At 39.3% G+C, this 18,994-nt stretch overlaps 1 protein-coding gene across 2 annotated transcripts; it reads right to left on the bottom strand.

The window, feature by feature from the left end:
* Positions 1-14,059, bottom strand: thrap3b (thyroid hormone receptor associated protein 3b). Of its 2 annotated transcripts, XM_026348129.2 has the most exons (11): positions 13,665-14,059; positions 10,372-10,531; positions 6,826-7,635; positions 4,861-5,478; positions 4,007-4,170; positions 3,751-3,862; positions 3,567-3,642; positions 2,698-2,879; positions 2,066-2,387; positions 1,699-1,848; positions 1-1,511 (listed from the first exon to the last, which is right to left on the bottom strand). In XM_026348129.2, exons 2-11 carry the CDS (start codon positions 10,497-10,499, stop codon positions 1,284-1,286), a joined length of 2,790 nt encoding a protein of 929 aa, XP_026203914.1. In that variant the 5' UTR covers positions 10,500-10,531; positions 13,665-14,059; the 3' UTR covers positions 1-1,283. The 2 variants fall into 2 exon arrangements, with proteins under 2 accessions (XP_026203914.1, XP_026203915.1); XM_026348130.2 differs by lacking the exons at positions 10,372-10,531; positions 13,665-14,059 and adding an exon at positions 8,869-8,960.
* Between the last annotated feature and the right edge of the window lie 4,935 nt (positions 14,060-18,994).

Genomic DNA, 18,994 nt, shown 5'->3' on the forward strand with positions numbered 1-18,994 from the left:
TTGCCCTGAATCAAATAAAGATTTATTGAAAATTAAAAGACAAGTACTTCAAAGCTCTTGAAACAGTAAAAAAGTGTTCAGCTTCTGATTAAACAAACAAAACAAAACAGAAAAATACAAGTCCTACAGTTTTGTTTAGTACATGCATTATGTACAATCAAAAGTGGGACGAAGCAGCACAGTGAGATTCACAGAACTAGTTCTGCTTGTTTGTGTCGACTCCTCTTAAAAATATACATGTTCATCTTTTACCTTTTGACAAGTTTTATCGTCTCTCTTCAGTTTTTTTAGGTTCAAACACAGAATGTGAAACTGCAGTTGCTGTATTTAAAAAGAAAATTATATTCAGGTTTTATTTTCCCCTCCCTCAGGAACTAATTACAATAATTTAGGTCTTATAATTCTATACACGTATTACCCTTTTGCAATAACATGTCATTTCTTATTAAAAATCTAAACTGTGGTAGCCACTTACCTACACTGATATGACTTGAGGCTTATGAGGCTTTTTGCTTCAGTCTAAAGCAATTCAGGGGATTTTGGTGTCAAACTTTTTCAATTTACACTTGTTTTTAAACTGAAAACACCCAAGTCAATGAGAATACACTGTAACACACACGCACACAGGAAAATGTCTTCACTTCCTAACGAGAAATGCAGGTCAGTGGCTCTATAGATGAAAACGCTCAGATAATATAAGTGACAAACATCAACTGTCCAGGTGTTTAACAGATACTAACTTTCATGTTCGATCATTTCTAAATGACGAATCGTGAGCCTGGAGCCCACAAAATGATTGGTCCCATGGAGCGAGGTGTGAATGAACTCTTCATGCAGTAACATCAAAGATTTTCCAAAGCCCCAAACAAAGAAACAACACAAACTCTTTTCTACGCTGACGAGCACAGAGATGTAGCTTTCATCCCTTCAAATTACACAAGAACTGTATTATTGTTTTCTAAGGCACAAATTATTTTGTCTTTTTTTTTTTATAGAGTATTTATCTTCCAAACTTGTTGCCTCAGTAATTTTTCCTTTAAAAAGATACTATTAAGTCGTCCAGCTGCAAACCAACACAAACAAAACTCACCGGTAGATTAAAAAAAACAACTGTTTACGCTCCTCTCATTGACTTTAAACAGGAGAAGAAAGAAATTCAACACATTTTAACCATTAAATGATGAAATGAAGTTAAGGGCGACAGACATATGACCCCTTCATCACCACTGTAACCATTCTGACACCGAGACACTCATGAGTGTGTAGATGAGGGAGCGGGACGGTTACTGCTTCGAGGCGGAGGCGTCTCCAGCGTTCTGGGTGTCTTTATGGTCTACTTCGAGGCTGTCGTCTACCAGCTCTCCTTCTTCTTCTCCCTGGAACATGTCGTGGGTCCACTTCGGGCTGCTCCCTCCCTTACGGTAAATGAAGCGCCCCCAGCGAGTTGGGAAGGAACCTCGGCCTCTCCCACGGTTGTCAACCCAGGTTTTCTCACCATCACGGTCGTCGTGCTGGAAGGGAAACATGGTACTGTACTGATGAAGCTGGTAGGAAAAGACTAAAAATGAAAAGGCTCAGACTCAGTGTGAGTTTCTTCTTTCCATATAATTAACTTTTATAGTATGAATGAAGTCTAGTTTAACGAACAGGTAAGTATGACATTATCAGACAAATTCATTAGTAGCTGCAGAGACGCACCAGGTAATACTTCCTGCTCTTGGGAGTGTATTCAGGGTCCCACTCCTCGTCTGGAGGACGCACTGGAGGATTCATATTGACAGGGTTTCCGTTGCTGTTGTTGCCAGGATAATTTCCCCTGTTCCATCCTCGTCCTCTGACTCTAGGGAACTGAAATCAAAACAACAGGTGGATTTAAAGGTGCAATAAACAGACTAACACATTTACCATATGAAGATAGGAGAATATTTAATGGATATATATATATATATATATATATATATATATATATATATATATATATATATATATATATATATATATATATATATATATATATATATATTATTATAATATTTAAGTGAAAAGTGTAGCAATGAGAACTTACAAATCCACGGCCCCTGCCTCTCTCCATGGTGTGGCCCTCATAATCTCGAGGGCCTCTGTCTCCAGGACCCCTCTCTCCAGGACCCCTTTCTCCAGGACCCCTTTCTCCAGGACCCCTCTCTCCAGGACCCCTCTCTCCAGGACCCCTCTCTCCAGGACCGCTGTACTCTCGTGGAGGATAACGTGAGTGACTGTAGCCCTCCTCCGAGTGCTCCATCCCCTCTCCCATGTACTCTTTACCTCTGAAATTTGGGGGATAAGGGGATGGAGAGGTAGAAGCAGAAGAGGAGGACGGAGAGCGATCCCTCTTCTTCTTACCCTTCCTGTGAGAAAAAAAGTGAGCGTACATAAAAGGAACTTGACAAATATGATAAAACAAAAATATAAAGAAAGTTTTTACCTGTTCTTCCTTCACAAAGCAAAACCCCAAAAATGGGATTCAGCAGCCTGAATTAGTCAAATCAAGTAAATACTTAAATACGTAAAAGTTTCTCCCTTTTTTTGCACAAACTGTTTCTTCACATTTCTCTAACTCTGGTGGAAGGAAAGTCAAGTCAAAGACTTGATTTTTATGCAGAATCCAAATCTAAAAACAAAACCACATCGAGGGCCACGAGTGGAGACTGGACTTACTTGGATTTCTTGTGGTGTTTCCCTGATTTCTCACAGGACCTCTCTCTGCTTGGGCCCCTGGAGCCTCCTGGGCTCCTGCCCGCTTCCCGCCTGCAGTCGCGCTCCTTCCCAGCAAACCTCTTACGTCTTTCAATATCCAGACGAAGGTCCATCACATCTCCTTTGAACTTTTTACTTGGATCCTGCAGAGATATGCGTTTATTAATCATAAAATCAGCCATGTTCACTCTTGATTGGCAATGTTTAAATCACATATTCCCACAGATTTAGAAATGATTCACATTATTTCATAAAGATGAGAAACGAGTGAAAAGCCACAGGACATATGAATATACACAACATAAACAAGTAGTGTGTTCCCCCTGGTGGTTGAATGTGAATACTGACAATACAAATGACATCGCAAGACCATGATATTAGTACAAATACTATGTGTAGTAAATAAAATACTTTTATTTCTTTAAACTGTACATGTTTCACAATTCTATATTACGATATCTGTGAAAACCAGCAACATGCATGTAGCTTATTAAAATAAACTGAATTTCACAGTTGTTTTGTGGCTTGATTTTTTTCTTTTTAGAAAAAATACTTACAAGGTAAAGGCACTGATAAGCGTCCCTTGAGAGGCTTGGACTCGGATCTTAATTCACTTCCTTTAAGCCTTTGCTTGGGTTCGTATCTACCCAATCAATAACCATATCTCTTAGGCTGGGGGGGCTTGCTTGGCACTTACAAAACACAATTGGGCTCTTTTGATTTAGAAATATGCATCCTTTGAAAGAAAAGCACAAAGCTGAACACTGCTGCTTTGGATCGTCTCAAATTTGCTTGTTCCAAATACGTCAAATTTCAAAAGGGCTGGTCACCTTGTAGCTCGTCTCCTCCATATCCTCAAACAGGTAAGAGTGCCTCTTAAAGGCACTGGGGGAAACATCGATTCTCCTAAGATAAGAGGACAAAGCCGTCAGGTTGGTATGCAATAATTATAAAAATATGTGATACATAATTTGTTCCACAGTCATTCAACAGATAATTAGATGTCACAGCTACCTGTGGATTTCTGGGCTCTTCCTTGGCTTCATCATTTCTACCTCTGCAGCTTTTCTTTGGTACATGGCAAACCGCTCGCTTAAAGTCATGTCTGAGGAGTGGAAATGCTGAGCTGCAAATTAAGAAAAACAGCCATTATCCCTCACTCAGTAGCATCCACTGTTAATAAGACATTTAATAATGTAAAATGATGCAAAGTCCAAACTCCTGTTGTCTTGCTATGTTGTGGACAAAACCAGTACAGACCATACTATACCTTTGATGTAGTGCACAATTGAGACTATGTGCTGAGCAAACAGCTCAGAGGGGCTGCGACGAAGCTGGGCAGTCTGAATGTGCTGGAAAATAGAACGAAACTCTGGATCTTTCTTAGAGGGATTCAGCAGTTCTCGGGGCATGTAGCGATCTTTAGAAGAGGAGCTGAGAGAACAGAGGAGGTGAGGAACATTGGTCAAAGAAGCGTGACAAAGCTTGAAAACATCTACTGTACTGGCCTAAATATAAAACAGAGACAAGTACATATTTACATCTTTACTTAAGGAGTTATTCATTTGTAATTAATGTATTCTGATTCTTATTTTTCAATTAAAGCTGTTTATTAAAAAGACGGTTTTAAGTGGTAGAGGTGGGATCAGATCAGGCCCTGAAGTCTTTCATGTCCTCTAGGAATATGTGTTGTGGCATTATGACTTATTATGTCTTGGGTTATTCTGGTATCTCTTGTTGTTCTGCAGCACTGAATAAACAAGCTTCTCCTTTGGGGATTTAGGAAGGTATCTATGTCATCAGATATTCTGTCTGAATAGAGTTTATATGGACTAACTGGGCCACCAGCCCTTAAAAAATGTGTTCCCACCCACCCATTCATAGGAATGTTTATAATTGCACTTCAAACTTTATGAAGACTCTGAAAATTAATAATTATATAATAAATAAAGTTAAGAAATCAGTTTATTATTGAAAGTCACCTGTAACATGGTTACTGGTTGGCATGCACAGTACGTAACTGCACAATGTACTGGTAGCGGTACATTCTTAGGGCCGGTCTCTTAGATTCAGGCCAGTACAGTAATATTGCAGCAGTATATGAATGAGTATTAGCACACATACCCGGGCAATTCATCTAAAGAACCAATTTTGAGTTCAAAGTCTTCCCTTGAAGCTGACAGTCGTGATGCGGATGACTCTTCAGGTGGAGGGAAAGCTCCAGGAAACAGCGGGCGCTCTCTCTCTCTAGAGGTTGAGGGAGGTGACGGACTCCTCCTGAACTTTTCTTTTTCTTTCTTCTCTTTCTTCTTGGCCTTTTCCTCTTTCTTTGAGGCGTGCTTGCGGCTTCTGTATAATTCCTCCTCCATGTGATCAATGGGCTCAGACTCTTCAGCATCTCTGCAGCTTTTCTCTTTGACAGACGGATAGGAAGTTGGGTAGCTCGGCTCATCCCCCCATTTCCCGAAAATATCACGAGCTGTGAGGGCTGATTTGATTTCGCCATCCTCCTCAATGTTGCTCTCTTTCAGCCTGTGAGACTTGAGGAACTCCTCTTCTCCCGCATCAAAGAAAGGGACTGTCTTGTCTTCCTTGGATTCACCAAAAGAAGAGGACGAGATGTTGAAAAGTTCTCCAGACTTGCTTCCTTTCTCTAGTTCTCTGTCTATGATGTTGTGTTCCTTATCGCGACCGTTCTCCTTTTCAGGTGCCTGCTTTTTGTTTTTATTCTCTGCCAAGAACCTAAAACAGAGAACCAAGCAGATAATTAGTATCTGCAACTCCTTATTATAACAAAAGCCTTTAAAGATTGCAACAATAAACAACGGAAGAGGGAAACGCAAGACCACACGAGTACAACATATTGTCACAGGCTCACAGTGAAAAATGTTAAACACACCAGGGATGGGCATGGGAGAAGAAGTCTTTAATCAAATGTATTTACTGAACTCAAACTTCTGTTATCCTTTTTCTGGCTGAAATGTCCTAAACTGACAGAAGCATTAAGAGAAGCTGTAAACATTTTGGGAGCTGCACTGTAGGCTAAAACTGCCAATCACATCAAATATTCTCTACACATTACCTAGACAACCTGTTTGTGAAACGTCAACGTCCAGGTCAGTCAGCCTGGAGGTTAAATGAACATTACCCTACCAGCTCCTAAGTACAAAGTGCAAGTAATGTCATGTCCAACTGTAACTGTGCTTCTTGCAGACTCACCAACATATGCAGTTGCTCCTTTTGACCGATATGGTTATATTATTAGTTTTCTATAAACTTACAGTATGTACGTGTTTATGACAGCTGCATTTTATATTAGTACATTTATTGTATGTATAATTTATACCATTTTTTTTATTTGAGGCAGCTGAGGCACCTGAACAGCACCTGCATCAATAATGTTTTAATGTTTTGTTCTCAAAGAACACAAAGGAAACAAGTCTTAGAAAGAGTTGTCACACAGAAAAAGTAGCTCCCCAAAAGGACAAAGTACTTCTTAAAGAGGCAATATACAGACTTCTTTTGAATTAATCTTGTTGCTGTTAAAAAACATTACTTTAGCAAAATTAAGAACATTATTTGCACAGAGTTTAACAAAAGATATGTTCAAAAACAATTCATATCATGTTTATTTAACTAAAGAGATGCTGAATAGTTTAAGTTAATTTATAATTGTTATAATTAATGTTATATGACCAATACAATGGCTGGGTTTTAAAGTAAACAGATTCTTTAAAAATTGTACCTTGTTATTAACTGCTTGCCTAAATGATAGGTGTGATAAATAAACCAATACCCATCCCTTGTGCAAACAGTACAGATCAGGACTTACATTGCAACAATTATACTCACGTAACCAACTTCGTCCTAAGTAAGTGGGATTTCATATAACTTCGTCTCAGTGCTAGCCGGCTACATTTTCACTGCACTTAAAATCAGGAGTCTTATGTTTCATTCCTTTTTAACATGTATTCTTCCAAGGATCTTTAAAAACACTAAACATATTTGAAAGAATATAATTTGTTAGGAAAATTAAAAAGGAAAACAATGTAATTACATTAAAATAACTAAATAAAGTAACAGACATACTTTTTGAAGGCAGCTGAGATCATGGTCTTATCTCCAGACTTGGCATCTTCCTTTGAGAAGAACCCAAAGCCGCTGAACGAAGCAGTTTGTCCTGACTTTGTGGGGCTCTTGGCGGGAGGGGACACGCTGCCGATGGTTTTCCACAGAGGGCCACCGCTCCCGGGCCCTTTGGTCTCAGGACCAGGGGGAGCATCCTCTTTCTTAGGGCTGATTCTTTTAGGGCTTGCGTCGCAGTCAATCCATTTTCCTCCAGACACCTTCTCGATGGCGCTGCCATCAGCTGGCTGTCCTGCTTTCTCTGCTTGACTTTCAACTAGCTTGTCTTTAGCATCCTTGGTGCCAGGCTTGCCCTTGCTGCTGCGATGACGTGGGGACGAGGACCGGGACCGTGAAGAGTAGCTGGAACGTCTGGAGCGCCGAGAGCGACCTGAAGACGAGCGTTCAGAGTAGCGGGAGCGGCTGCGACTGCCCGAACGCTTCTTAGGTGTGCGGGAGCGTGAGCGCCCTCTTCTGGGGCTGTGTGAGTGCCGGTCCTGGTCATGGTGTCGGTCATGCCAACCTCCTCCTCCACCACCACCACCACCACCACCCTGCCAGTTGGCCTTGTAGCCGTAGCCACCGCCGCCACCTCCTCCCCTGTTCTGATAGTGGCCTCGTGGGTAGTAGCCTCGGTTTCTTCCTCGGTAATGAAATGGCCTCCTGTAGCCCCGGTTGTAGCCCCTGAAACCACCTCTGTTGTTCTGATAGTCCCTGCTGGGGTAGTTCCTATAGGATGGAGTGTGTGAACGAGAGCGGGAACGAGACCTAGAACTGGGGAAGCGAGAGGAAGGAGAATAAAGAAAGAGAAAAATAATATTAAAGAGGGCAAAGTGTGTGGTGATGCCAAACAGCATTTAAGCAAAATACTCTATGCCACAGGTCTGCTTCTCCTGTTGACTGACTATCTGTAACGTCAGACCCCAAACCAGTCACAGCTTCACCTGAGAAGGGGTAAATTACATTATAATTGAATCACTGCTACAATAATGGATCAAGAGTTCGAGATGGGTTTTAAAACTGCTTTTTTGTGAAGTTCTGCTCTGTTTCCAAGATCCGTGATGAATCTTTAAGCTTCTTCTTCTTCATCTACCATTAAAAATAATAGAACATTTGTTGTACCACTTTGTGGCATTAAACAAAACTAACAAGTCTGTAATTTCACCAGCAGGTGGAGCTTATGTCACGTTTTGGGCAGCACTGAAAGAAGACAGAACTACCAAATGGCCAGGTCTGTATCAAGTAAGAAATGTTCATGAGTCACAAAATCAAGTCTCATGTTGTATCAAGTTGCTAATGTTTCCAGAATTATATCTGGTAGATTAACTAATCGTGATTTATAAAAAGGGAAAGGCAAAAAACTGTATTTATCACTTACACACCATCCTTAATTAACAACAAATAGGTAACAACAGCTAAACACACAGATCACAAGTTAGATTTTATCTGTGTAGGACAGACAAGTTTATTTTTACTGCAAAAACATAATAAGGAACATAAACAGTCTGCAAACATTAATGTGAGATGGGATCACATCATGTCAATAAGAGTAATTGTCAGAAATGCAACATTTAGGATTTGGATATAATTAAGAAATTATTTTAGGACCTAGTAACCCACAGAACTTCTAAAGAAAACTGTAATTATAATATTTCCAGACATACTGATATGAACTCAAACATCACCTTAATTAAAGGTTATGGATTAAAGCCGCCGAAAACAAAAATAAACACATATAAATCACATCGAGAGCATTCAAGTGAACAGATGGCAATGCAGCCTTTGTATTAACTTGAATGTTTTCTCTGCGGCTGTCTCATCCTCACTGTGGACAGGTCTTTATGTTGCTACGTCAGTCACTCAAAGTAGTATTAATGTAAACAAAGACTTAAATTAGAGGTATCACACAGATCAAATATCTTTACACTGCCCTAACAGTAACTTCTAAAACACCTTCAACTAAACTACTCAGTTAAAAACTTTGCTTTCTCTGCTTACCGCTCTCACCTTTTCATCGGAACAGAGATTGTGCTTCATTACACAGAGAAGATACAGAATATTCCCACCTACAGGGCAGGCAGTGTCTCCTTAGTGTTTGTGGTGCACAAAGGGTGCATCCAGGGCACAACCTGCTCTAATCCACAGGGGGAGGAGGCAGTACAGGGGGAGGGTGTTGGATGCAGCAAAGCCAAGAGTACTTGCTCTCAACTTTGTTTTCTGCTTTAACAAATCATTAACATGCAGAGTAGCAATGTTCTTCAGAAAAATTACATCCACAACAACTCACCATCACTTCAAAACACAAACATGGGCTGACAACTAGCCTGCCAAATGGACAAGCAACATTATATTGGCCAAGGTTTAAAAACTTTAACTTACAAATGGTGACTGGACAAGATAAGGGGCGAGGCAATGCAAATTCATTCAGATCTTTCTACACAGGAACATAAATAATGCAAATATAGTGCAAACCTAGAGATCACAGGCGAAGAATGAAAGAGCAGGATATACACTTAATCCGAATTGTAGTAGTAATATTATGGACGCTTCCAGGAAGAAGCTGTTTGAAAAGGTGCAACCTTATCCCCCTTTTAAAAGCAGATTGTGTCAACACAGCCATTGGGTGTAAAAGCATCTGATTTCCAACCATGTCTGACATCATATTAAAAAAAAAAAAAACTGATCTAGTAGAGCAATTTTTTAAACCACAAATAAATCCTTCTGACATTTCCAATCTTTAGACGTCACTTGCAACCCGATGATACGGTTATTTTCATTATTTGGGGACACTAATCAGTCTTGTGCTTTAAGTTAAGATGAACTAAATATGCTTTCGTTTTAAAAGCAGTCTTGACAAAAACTGCATAGCACTTAGCAGAAATGCTTTATCACTGAAGTAAAATGGCTCCCATCACAAAGCAAACACCGACTCAACGAGAGCTGAAATCTGAGCTGGTTGTTTCCTTGATGCTGTGCAGTTTTAACACAGAAACATGTATCACCAGATTAATATTCTCAACTGATTTGTGTATAAACATTTTGACAACAAACTAATTTCACAGAGCAAAAGGCAAACCAGTGCCTGCACTGGAACCCTGAACTTATTAAGACAACCCACAGCAGCTGTATGTAGAAACACAAATGACTGATGAATGGACTTCACCCAGTCAGATCGTGAGTACAAAGTCTGTGTAATGTCTGATAATGTAAATACAGAAGGAAACTCACAAGAGAATTCACTGTGAGTGGGCATGTCGATAATGTTTCTGTCCAACCACTGGTGCTGCCTCAAAGTGTTGTAAAGAAAACAATATGATTTCTGCAATGTACTCTTTGTGTAATTGTGAGTATTTCCATTAAGTGAGAACACATCTGATACTCTCTCTCTTTTTGTGTGCTACATGTGTGAAATCCTGAGCAACTTATTGGTGGATAGTAATTTCATCAGTCAGGTCCCAGTGAAGAAACATGATGTAGCCTAAGGTCAAACAGAAAAGTCACTGAACTTACCTATAGCGACGTTTTCTGGATCTTGACCGGGAGTGGCTTCTAGAGTGAGACCTGGAATAAGATCTGGACCTGGACCTAGACCTTGATCTGGAGCGGGACCGAGCTGGAGAATCTGGAGCCTTTGACATCTTTTCACTCAGGCCAGTTTAAATATTTCTTCCTTCAAAGCAAAGAAAAGTATTGTCAATGGTAATGTTTTGATTTTACTAACTAAACGTCCACAAGGGAACAAAATGCCAAAGGTTATAACGTTGAGCAATTGTGCTCTTGAAAAGCAAACACCAAGTGTACATCAAACAAATCCACCACATTAATCAGGATTGTACAGCTACATACTTCCAGACCTGCTGACAGGGCTAGGACTGAACAGCGTACATGACACCTTGTAGGCTGTCATCAAAACCTGTGCACCCTAAAGCCCCACATGACCTTGAACTGTCAGAGTAAGATATATCAAAACCAAAGCAGTGATAGCACAGAGAGTCCAACAGGTTAGCTTTCGAACTGCAGCAGGCCGCTGGAACAGCATGCAGCGTGCTTGAGCCGGCAGCAACATGAGACAGGAGGGGCAGACACGATGTTCAGCCTGTTGCTGAAGTGGAGTGAAAGCTGGCTTCAACATCAGACACACTTCAACCTAAATAGTTCAGCTATCAAAGAACGTGGCCCTTCTAGCAACAGAGACAGATACTTTTGCCTTTTTACTTTTGTCTGATTCAAGTTCCTTCAGAGCAATTTGTGCGTTCTTCTGTTTTCTTGAAAAGTTACCCACTTATTCTCCCACGTCTGTGAAAGCACAAAGGAGTATCCAGGGAGCAGGTAGTATCACTTCAGGAGAATGCTTTTATTACACCAGGGACTTAAACCAGAATGACCAAACGACAGAGTCCCTGGTACTAATGACGTCAATCTTCCCTATCTCCTCATGTGTACTATGAAGTCAAAGTCTGAAGCATTTACATTTTATTCAAGATTCCCTGGAAGGTCCCAATCAAATGCACAATAGGGGTTTTCACTGAGTGTTGTGGAATGCCTGTTTTCTTTTATGTTTGAGGGGGACAACAGTTGCTATGTGACAAACAATGGTTGTTAGTACAGGACTTCCCCCAAACATCCAAAAACTACAGGAGGACACTCGAACAAAACTAGAGGAAAAAAAGCTCTTACTGTTCTTCAGCTGAACCCTAAACTTTTAATACATATAATTAATAATGAAATGCCTCTTTCAATGCCTGTCCCCCTTTACATGAGGCATTTAAACCACTTTACTCTCTAATAAAAGGAGAAGATTGTGTTTTTTTGTTTCAATGTAAAATTACTAATTGTATGATTAAATTCTCTATAAGCAGGTTTTACTGAGTGATTTAAATAGGCAGGCAGAAAGAAGGCTAGTGGTCTAAATGTATATATAGAAAGAGAGAGAGCGAGAGAAACCTCTAAAGCTCTGTGTTTCACAATATTTTCAGAACTGTTTTCATAGCATCATCACAGCTGCTGCTCTGCTTTGGAAAATGCCCCACAGACTTTCCGTATGCCCTGAATAGTAATTACAGCAAAGAGGAGACCTTCACCTCATTATCTACTGTATGCTACCAAAGCTCAACTCTGCATTTGACATTAAAGCAAAAAAAAAGGAAATGAAAGTAAGTGTGAATACTTTTTCCATTTCATCACTGACTCTGACTGATATTTGACAGTCTGTAGGCCCTGCTAACACATAATACAATGTGCACATGAAATGAAATGCAAATATGCCCATGTAATACTCTTTCACATGCATTTCACATAATGTGTACTCTGAAGTAGCTAGGCTGGTTGTGTGGGTTAATGCTCTATAGTTGCACCGTCCAATCAAATGCATCCACACTGTCACCGTGGGGGGAAGGTATGTATCTATGAAACTTCAAACTGAAAAAAGAGCACCTCAGTAGCACAAAACTGAGTTGTAGTTGCTCAAATCTATGGTCCATCGCAATTAATTTCTGTGTTGTGATGATGGTTTAGGTTGGCAGCTGGGTAAGTAGAGTATTTTAATTATTCCACAGGGAAATTAAAGTGTTACAGTCACTTAACACGAATCACATAAACAATAAGCTAGGTAAAAAAATAAACAAGTAGAGAAGACACCAAGACAGCCTATATTCACAGAGGAACTGTGGCAATTTCTCCAAGATGTCCGTAGTGATCTATCTGCAAAGTACCTTAAAAACTGTGCAGAAGTCTAGTGTTTCTGTTTACGTTTACCTTGTTCTAAATTAATTGATAACCAAAAACTATTCATTTTAATATTTTTAAAACAATCCCACTTCACATTTAGAGCTGTTTAACAGAACTTTATGTCTGTGAAAGTGAAAAAACAAGATTTACCACCACAGATGTGACTGATAACATAAAAGAAAAATTAAGTATAATTTGAGTGTTCTGGTGATGGCATAAACCTTAAAGTCAAAACCTTGAACGTGAACATGCAGAATGTAGTACATAAATATCAATTCAAGTTGACGAACATTATGTTATGAAAGGCACCTGCAAAAACTTGAAATTATTTTAAAACTGCAGGTTCTTTCGTTTCAGAATCTTGAACTGGGAAAAAAATAACTCACACAATTAATCAATTACCAACAATTGCAGATTAATAGACTGATAAACTAACCACTTGTATTTTCTACCAACTTGCGAGTTTGCTATAGTTTTGTTATTTGATAGTTCATTTTGTGGATTTATCATTTATTATTTTATTTGTGTGCAATATATGCACCTTGTTTTACTTGTAAATCACCAACCAAAATTAACAAAACATTCACCATCCATTTGCCAATGTGCCTCCAAATCTTTCTAGGAGGATAATGAGAAATATCTACATGTGGACAAATACACAGAGATATCAGGGGGAAAGCCCAGCTCCCCAGCACATGGGTTCAATGTTCAATCATTGTCTACTGCTTTTCTTTTTCTAGTTAATTTCGTTAATGATCACCATTTAAGGCCACAAGCAAAAACATTAACGTTATCTATGCACCGCAGAGAGCATGCTGGGTTCACTCATTATCAGGTATAAACAACACTATAAATGAGCTAGCTGCTAAACCAATCGTGTAAAAACACTTTGTTTTTCGTTACGTGCAGCTGCAGTAGCTATAAAGTAAATCTAATTTAATAAAAGTGACTACAGATATCGATACCACTCCTGCACTAATGTTAACGACCTCCCCAGCGTTAACAGTTAGCGGTGCCCATATTTCTACCACCAGCAACCAACTTTAACGACTAAAATGAAACCGAATTGCAGTTACCTCTCTCCCGCCGATACCAGACAGGACGACCCTCGTTTTAACGAAGAAGTAAGACGAAGATTTGCAAAAGTAGAGCAACCTTTCAGGCCAAGCTGCTCGATCTGCTCGTCTGGTCCCTCCTTCCTGGTTTTAGCGTTACAGGACGAGTGTAAACCGGACACCAACGGATGTTAGCCACCTAGCTTGTTAGCAGCTAACGTTAGTTACCAGCTAAACAAACAAAACGGCCACACCGGGCCTTCAGAAAGGCAACTACTGTTTCAATCCCCGCTAAATATTTGAGGAATGCTTCAATGCATTTGTCAATTCAGCAAAATGTATGTTTTTGGAAGCATCGAGATTTAATAGTTGCTAACTGTCGACAGATACACTATTAGCTCACGATGCTATCTATAGTCGACTGCTAATTCGCCAAATCACGCGAGACTTTGTGTGAGTGGTACAAAGCTGAAGGGTCAAGTTTCTTGACCTCACTGAGGTGCAGCAGGAGTAAGGTAACACTTATTCTTTCAGTTTCACCTGTGGCAAAGACACAGACAATTGCATGCAACCCAGAGGAAATTTACCTATATGATCAGTTGAAAGATTACAGGGTCAATAGAAAGATTACACTAAATATCAGCAAATTGTAGTTGGAGTTAGTCGATAAAGTGAGCTGGCTTCTACATCACAGCAAAAATCCAAAGTACACCTTAAATCCACCACAGATTACGGTACTTCAAGAAACACAAGATGAACTAACCAATTTGATGACTGAAAATCAGTAGAACTTAATTTTGCAATGTGAACATCACCGCCTAAAAAACCTCAGAACTTGAAATTATCTGCAAGAAAAAGTTTGTAAAAATCCTAAATCAATAATCAATAGTCATTGTACACATGATGCATTTTTGCTGTTTGTTTTGTTAATAAAATGAAAAGTAACAGTGCAGTAACATCTGAATAAAATCAAGTTTGCTTCAAAAGATCTAATTTATTCTTTTCACACACAAAAAAAGAAAGGTCTAGCTGGATTCACTTTCCCAAGGTCCAAATTCACTATTCAGCCCCTCTGTAAAGTACTGAAATATGCTCCAATGTACACATAAAAATTATTCCTGTAGCTACACTTCTGTTATATAAGGTCTGTGAAGGAGCACAGACAGACACAACTATAAAATGATCAAGAGGAGACGGTGGAGGTGTTTGCAGTTGCTATTTATTTTTTATTTTTTTACCAAAGCTCTGTCCATTTAACACGGTTTAATTTTAAAGTTTAAATGTTCTTTCTTAGTTTTTATGCCAGCAATTAAAATAAAGCTGTTACAGGCTGATAGCATGCAGCAGGATGTAAGTTATCATTAACATCCTCTGATTGTAGATAAACAGAAGACGTTTCATAATCAGCTATTTACCATGTCAACATTTGTCAACTCTGATGACATGCATGTTTTTTTTTTGTCCATCCTGTGGTGGAAGATGTTCAAGCTCCACCCAAACTGCCATCTTAAAACAGCTTCAAGGTGGTGTCAGTTGTGAATTCGCTGTTTGTAGCGCTGCACACTATTTATATCAGTCTGATTCACACAGAGCCTCCAAACAAAAATACATCTAGTTATAAAGTGACATGTTGAGAATCAGTAGTTCATTTGTCATATCAGATCTATAACAGACACAGTGTTAGATTTGTAAGTGGAAAACTTTGTCTCACCTGTTGACACTGGGAACCATTTGATCCCAGACAGTGAGGAATAAAGTAACACACACTTCTTAGCAGCTGGTGGTGGTAAAAACACCTGTGTAACAACATCAAACCCCACTATAAAATCCTAAATGAATGTTTAATAAGTTTAAGTGCATCATTCAAATGAACCTGAACATGCCAAAGAACTTTCTGTCTGTATATATTTAACAGTCTAATATTTTCTTTCTTTGCCTTTTTTTGATGATTGATAACGAAGTTTGTGCTCACACTTCTGAAACCGGCGAATAACGCTGTACAAACTTTGTTTTGAACATTTAACTGCTGCACAGATCACCAAACAGAGCCCGTCTGTACAAATCATCCAACCAAAAACTCAGAATCTAACATACTTCACACAACATTTAGAACTGAGAAGAAGCGCAGCAGCGCCTGCCTAAATATCTGTGATAATAACTTGTCACACAGTCCACAATCTGCACAGAAGAGCTTGTTTGAATTTTTACAGCTCAGTACAGGCATGCAGTGATCAAGTCACCCCTTGTTGACCTTTGACAAAGCCATGCAAACTGTTCCAGTTCACTGTCATTTTCTTTGCAGCACAGGTGTTGGACACTTGGCCTTGCCAAAGTTAAAATTAACCCAAACCAATCTCTCCTCTGGCCACAAAGTGGGACCACACAGTGCTCCTTGTCTGTCACTCACTGTTAGGAGGTGGTGATGGTCTCTCCGGAGGTTTGGATTCCAAGGGGCAGAGGACACGTTTGACCAGTGAGATCATGAGATTAAAGCGAAATAAAGTCAGAAGGACTAAAGGGATTATAACATGTTTACTCACTGCAACATGAAACGTTTCGAAGCATTTGTGTCACCATTCAAAATAGAGCAAACGGACAACAAGCCAACACAGAAATACTAAAAGGCAAAATAACTTCCATAAATGTCACATTTCATTTTGTGATAGGGGATTTTTACATGCTGTGTCAACTATGTTCTGACTTTTCTGACTAATTTTCTCAAAATTTGAATTAATTTCTATTTTTTGCAGTAAATGAACAAGTGTTATCTAATCTAAAGTATAAAAAGTAAAAGACAGTTAACTTTGGACCATAAAATATTGCTCCAATGAAAGCTGTAAAGACCCTAAATGAACATATTGTCAATATCTCTAATTAATTTGCATCCACTGGTAATTGTTTAATTATTTTTAATTTAAATTTAAAGTGGACTCAGAGGAGCAAAACATGAAAAGTATGTATGTGAAAGGAAAGTGGCTCACCTTGCAGGGGAGAGTCAAAGTGCCACGAACAGAGAAGAGCAGGTCGCCTTTGCCTTGTCGAAACAAAACATCAGTGAAGGGTGTGCACAGCCCACTGAAACCCACTGTCTGACAAGGACTTGGTGAAATCACATCTGCATTATAAATAGTTCTCCCTTTGAAAGTGTGAATAATGTTGTTTGAAAAAAGGCGTTTGGAAGAATCTGCTGGTGGGTAGAAAAATATAAACGATCAAGTGTTCAGCATCATGTATTCGTGACGGTGACCTCGTTTTATTTGTGATGTGAAGGATGAGCATGGTGAATCATTCAGCTTCATGACACATGCTTTACAATTTGTATCCTGCTGCCTTTGGCTCAGGTCCAGTGTCGGTTTGAGCAGCTAGAAGCCGTCCTTCATTCTCAGCCTCTACCCATTCAAAGCCACCCTGAATCTCTTCTGTTAGCTTCCTATCTCTGGTCCCACATTGAGTGGGGAATAAATCAGCAGCTTAATGCAGAAGCAGGAGTAGCAACCTGAAGGAAGGAGGTGAAGAGACCCATTCAAACCTAAACACAGTCATTAATGCAGTCATAAAGTGGTTATGCAAAAACCCCAACTCTTCACATGCACTGTGTATTTATCTGTCAACCTTCTGTGTCACAGGACAAAGTTCAAGCATTAGGGAAAAAAAAGACAAAGGGTCCAGGACTGCAGGTTCAGTGGTCAGGCTCTTTGGACAAGACACTGAAACCCTGTGGCTGTTCTATTAAATACATGTGCAGCTGTCCCACAACAATTTCCCCATAGGGATCAATGAAGTATATTGTTACAGAGGGTGTTTCTAGCAACTGAGCAAAACATGGGCTAAGTAAGGTGAATCTGGGGCTAGTGTTTAAGTGGGTGTAGCTGTGGAGGTCACATACAGCTATAATAAATTATAATAATAAATTATAGTAATTTATCAACTGAACGTATCTTTGCTGTTTATTTATGAACTGCTGACCTTTTCTCTTCTGTCTATGGCTGGAAACCCTAGACTACAGTTATTCTATTAAGTCAAACCATGGAACCGTTTAACCACTGAATAGTTTACATGTTAGTTTTATAACACTTGTATTAACAAATAAATTGAATAATAATGTTCTTGAAAACTGTGCACTTTGATATTTGTGATTGAATCTGATGCTGTTTGAACAGTATTCCTTTTAATAAGGTCAGCTCGTCTCACGCAGGCAGAGATCGGATAACACAGACATTGTAAACAACAGAACATGCAGAGTACTCTGCTCACACAGTAATTGAATGCTGACTGTGCAGCGCTGCATTGTTAGTAGCTTTGAGTAAGCTTTCCAATTGTAAAGTCATCATCCAAATCAAAGCAAACACATACAGATAAAATATCCTCCATCTGTCCCAAATCACGCCGCTGTGCTAAAAGGGCAGCACGGTCGCTGTACAACACGGTGTAGTGGATTTTGTTATACATTTGAAATTATCACAAGCCTGTGACAGATGCTCTGTGACCGAAACTGACCGGCTGCCGCAGCAAGGAGAGTTCTGTCTGAGGACAAGGCTGAGGGGAAAACAAGGTCGACCACAGTGGTTTCAATGTTTGATTGCCAGAGTGCATAATGGCAAATGGACAGAAAATCTCATGCTCACACCTCTGATCCTCTGCCTGGACTTGACCTCAGAGCTGTCTGGAGATAGTTCTCCTCTCTGTGCAACCTAAGGCTGCAACCAAACACTGAAAACAGAGGCAGCCTGTTGATTCCGGGCTTTAAAGAAAAGACTAAATGAACTTTTATTATGTTCGGTAAAGCAGAGAACACCGTTAGTGTGTCTACATACAAGCACCTAAAGTAGGTTTACAGTCGTATCACGTCATTAAGACTGACTGAAAATGGGATTAATCACCCTGAAAGTCCACACAGATCACCGAAACCGTCTAGAATCGCTGAATATGCAAAGCTTCATTCTTCAGCCCTCTAGTGCAGTGACCTTCATGTGATCACCTGTAAGTGTTTGTGGTGCAGCCACTCTCACATTCCTCTTCTATGGTGCTCAGGAACAAAATCAATATATAATTTCACACTTCATGAGAAAGAAGCTTCCTGTTGTTTTTAACAGGTGGTTTCACATTTATTACTGGTGTTTCTCAGGCTAAATTATTATTATAATCATTGTTAATTTAATTTTACATAGATTTACATAGATATAAAGAACTGTGTATTAAAAATACTGAAAGTAAGATTAAATTATTACTACAGAATTAAAATGATAAAACATTTAATAAGATTATTAAGAAATAATAAAATACTCTAGTACCAGTAAACATATTCTTAATGTTACAGTACACGGTATAGAGTAAAATGTTTTATGAATTAT

Source organism: Anabas testudineus, chromosome 11, assembly GCF_900324465.2.
Source record: "Anabas testudineus chromosome 11, fAnaTes1.2, whole genome shotgun sequence".
Taxonomy (NCBI): Eukaryota; Metazoa; Chordata; class Actinopteri; order Anabantiformes; family Anabantidae; genus Anabas; species Anabas testudineus.

Excerpts from the sequence above, each read along its gene's own strand:
- thrap3b (XM_026348129.2), bottom strand. The coding sequence starts at position 10,499 with ATGTCAAAGGCTCCAGATTCTCCAGCTCGGTCCCGCTCCAGATCAAGG. Across the intron at positions 7,636-10,371 it reads TCCAGAAAACGTCGCTATAG|TTCTAGGTCTCGTTCCCGCT; the intron begins GTAAGTTCAGTG and ends TCGCTTCCCCAG. Across the intron at positions 3,863-4,006 it reads AATTGTGCACTACATCAAAG|CTCAGCATTTCCACTCCTCA; the intron begins GTATAGTATGGT and ends CTTAATTTGCAG.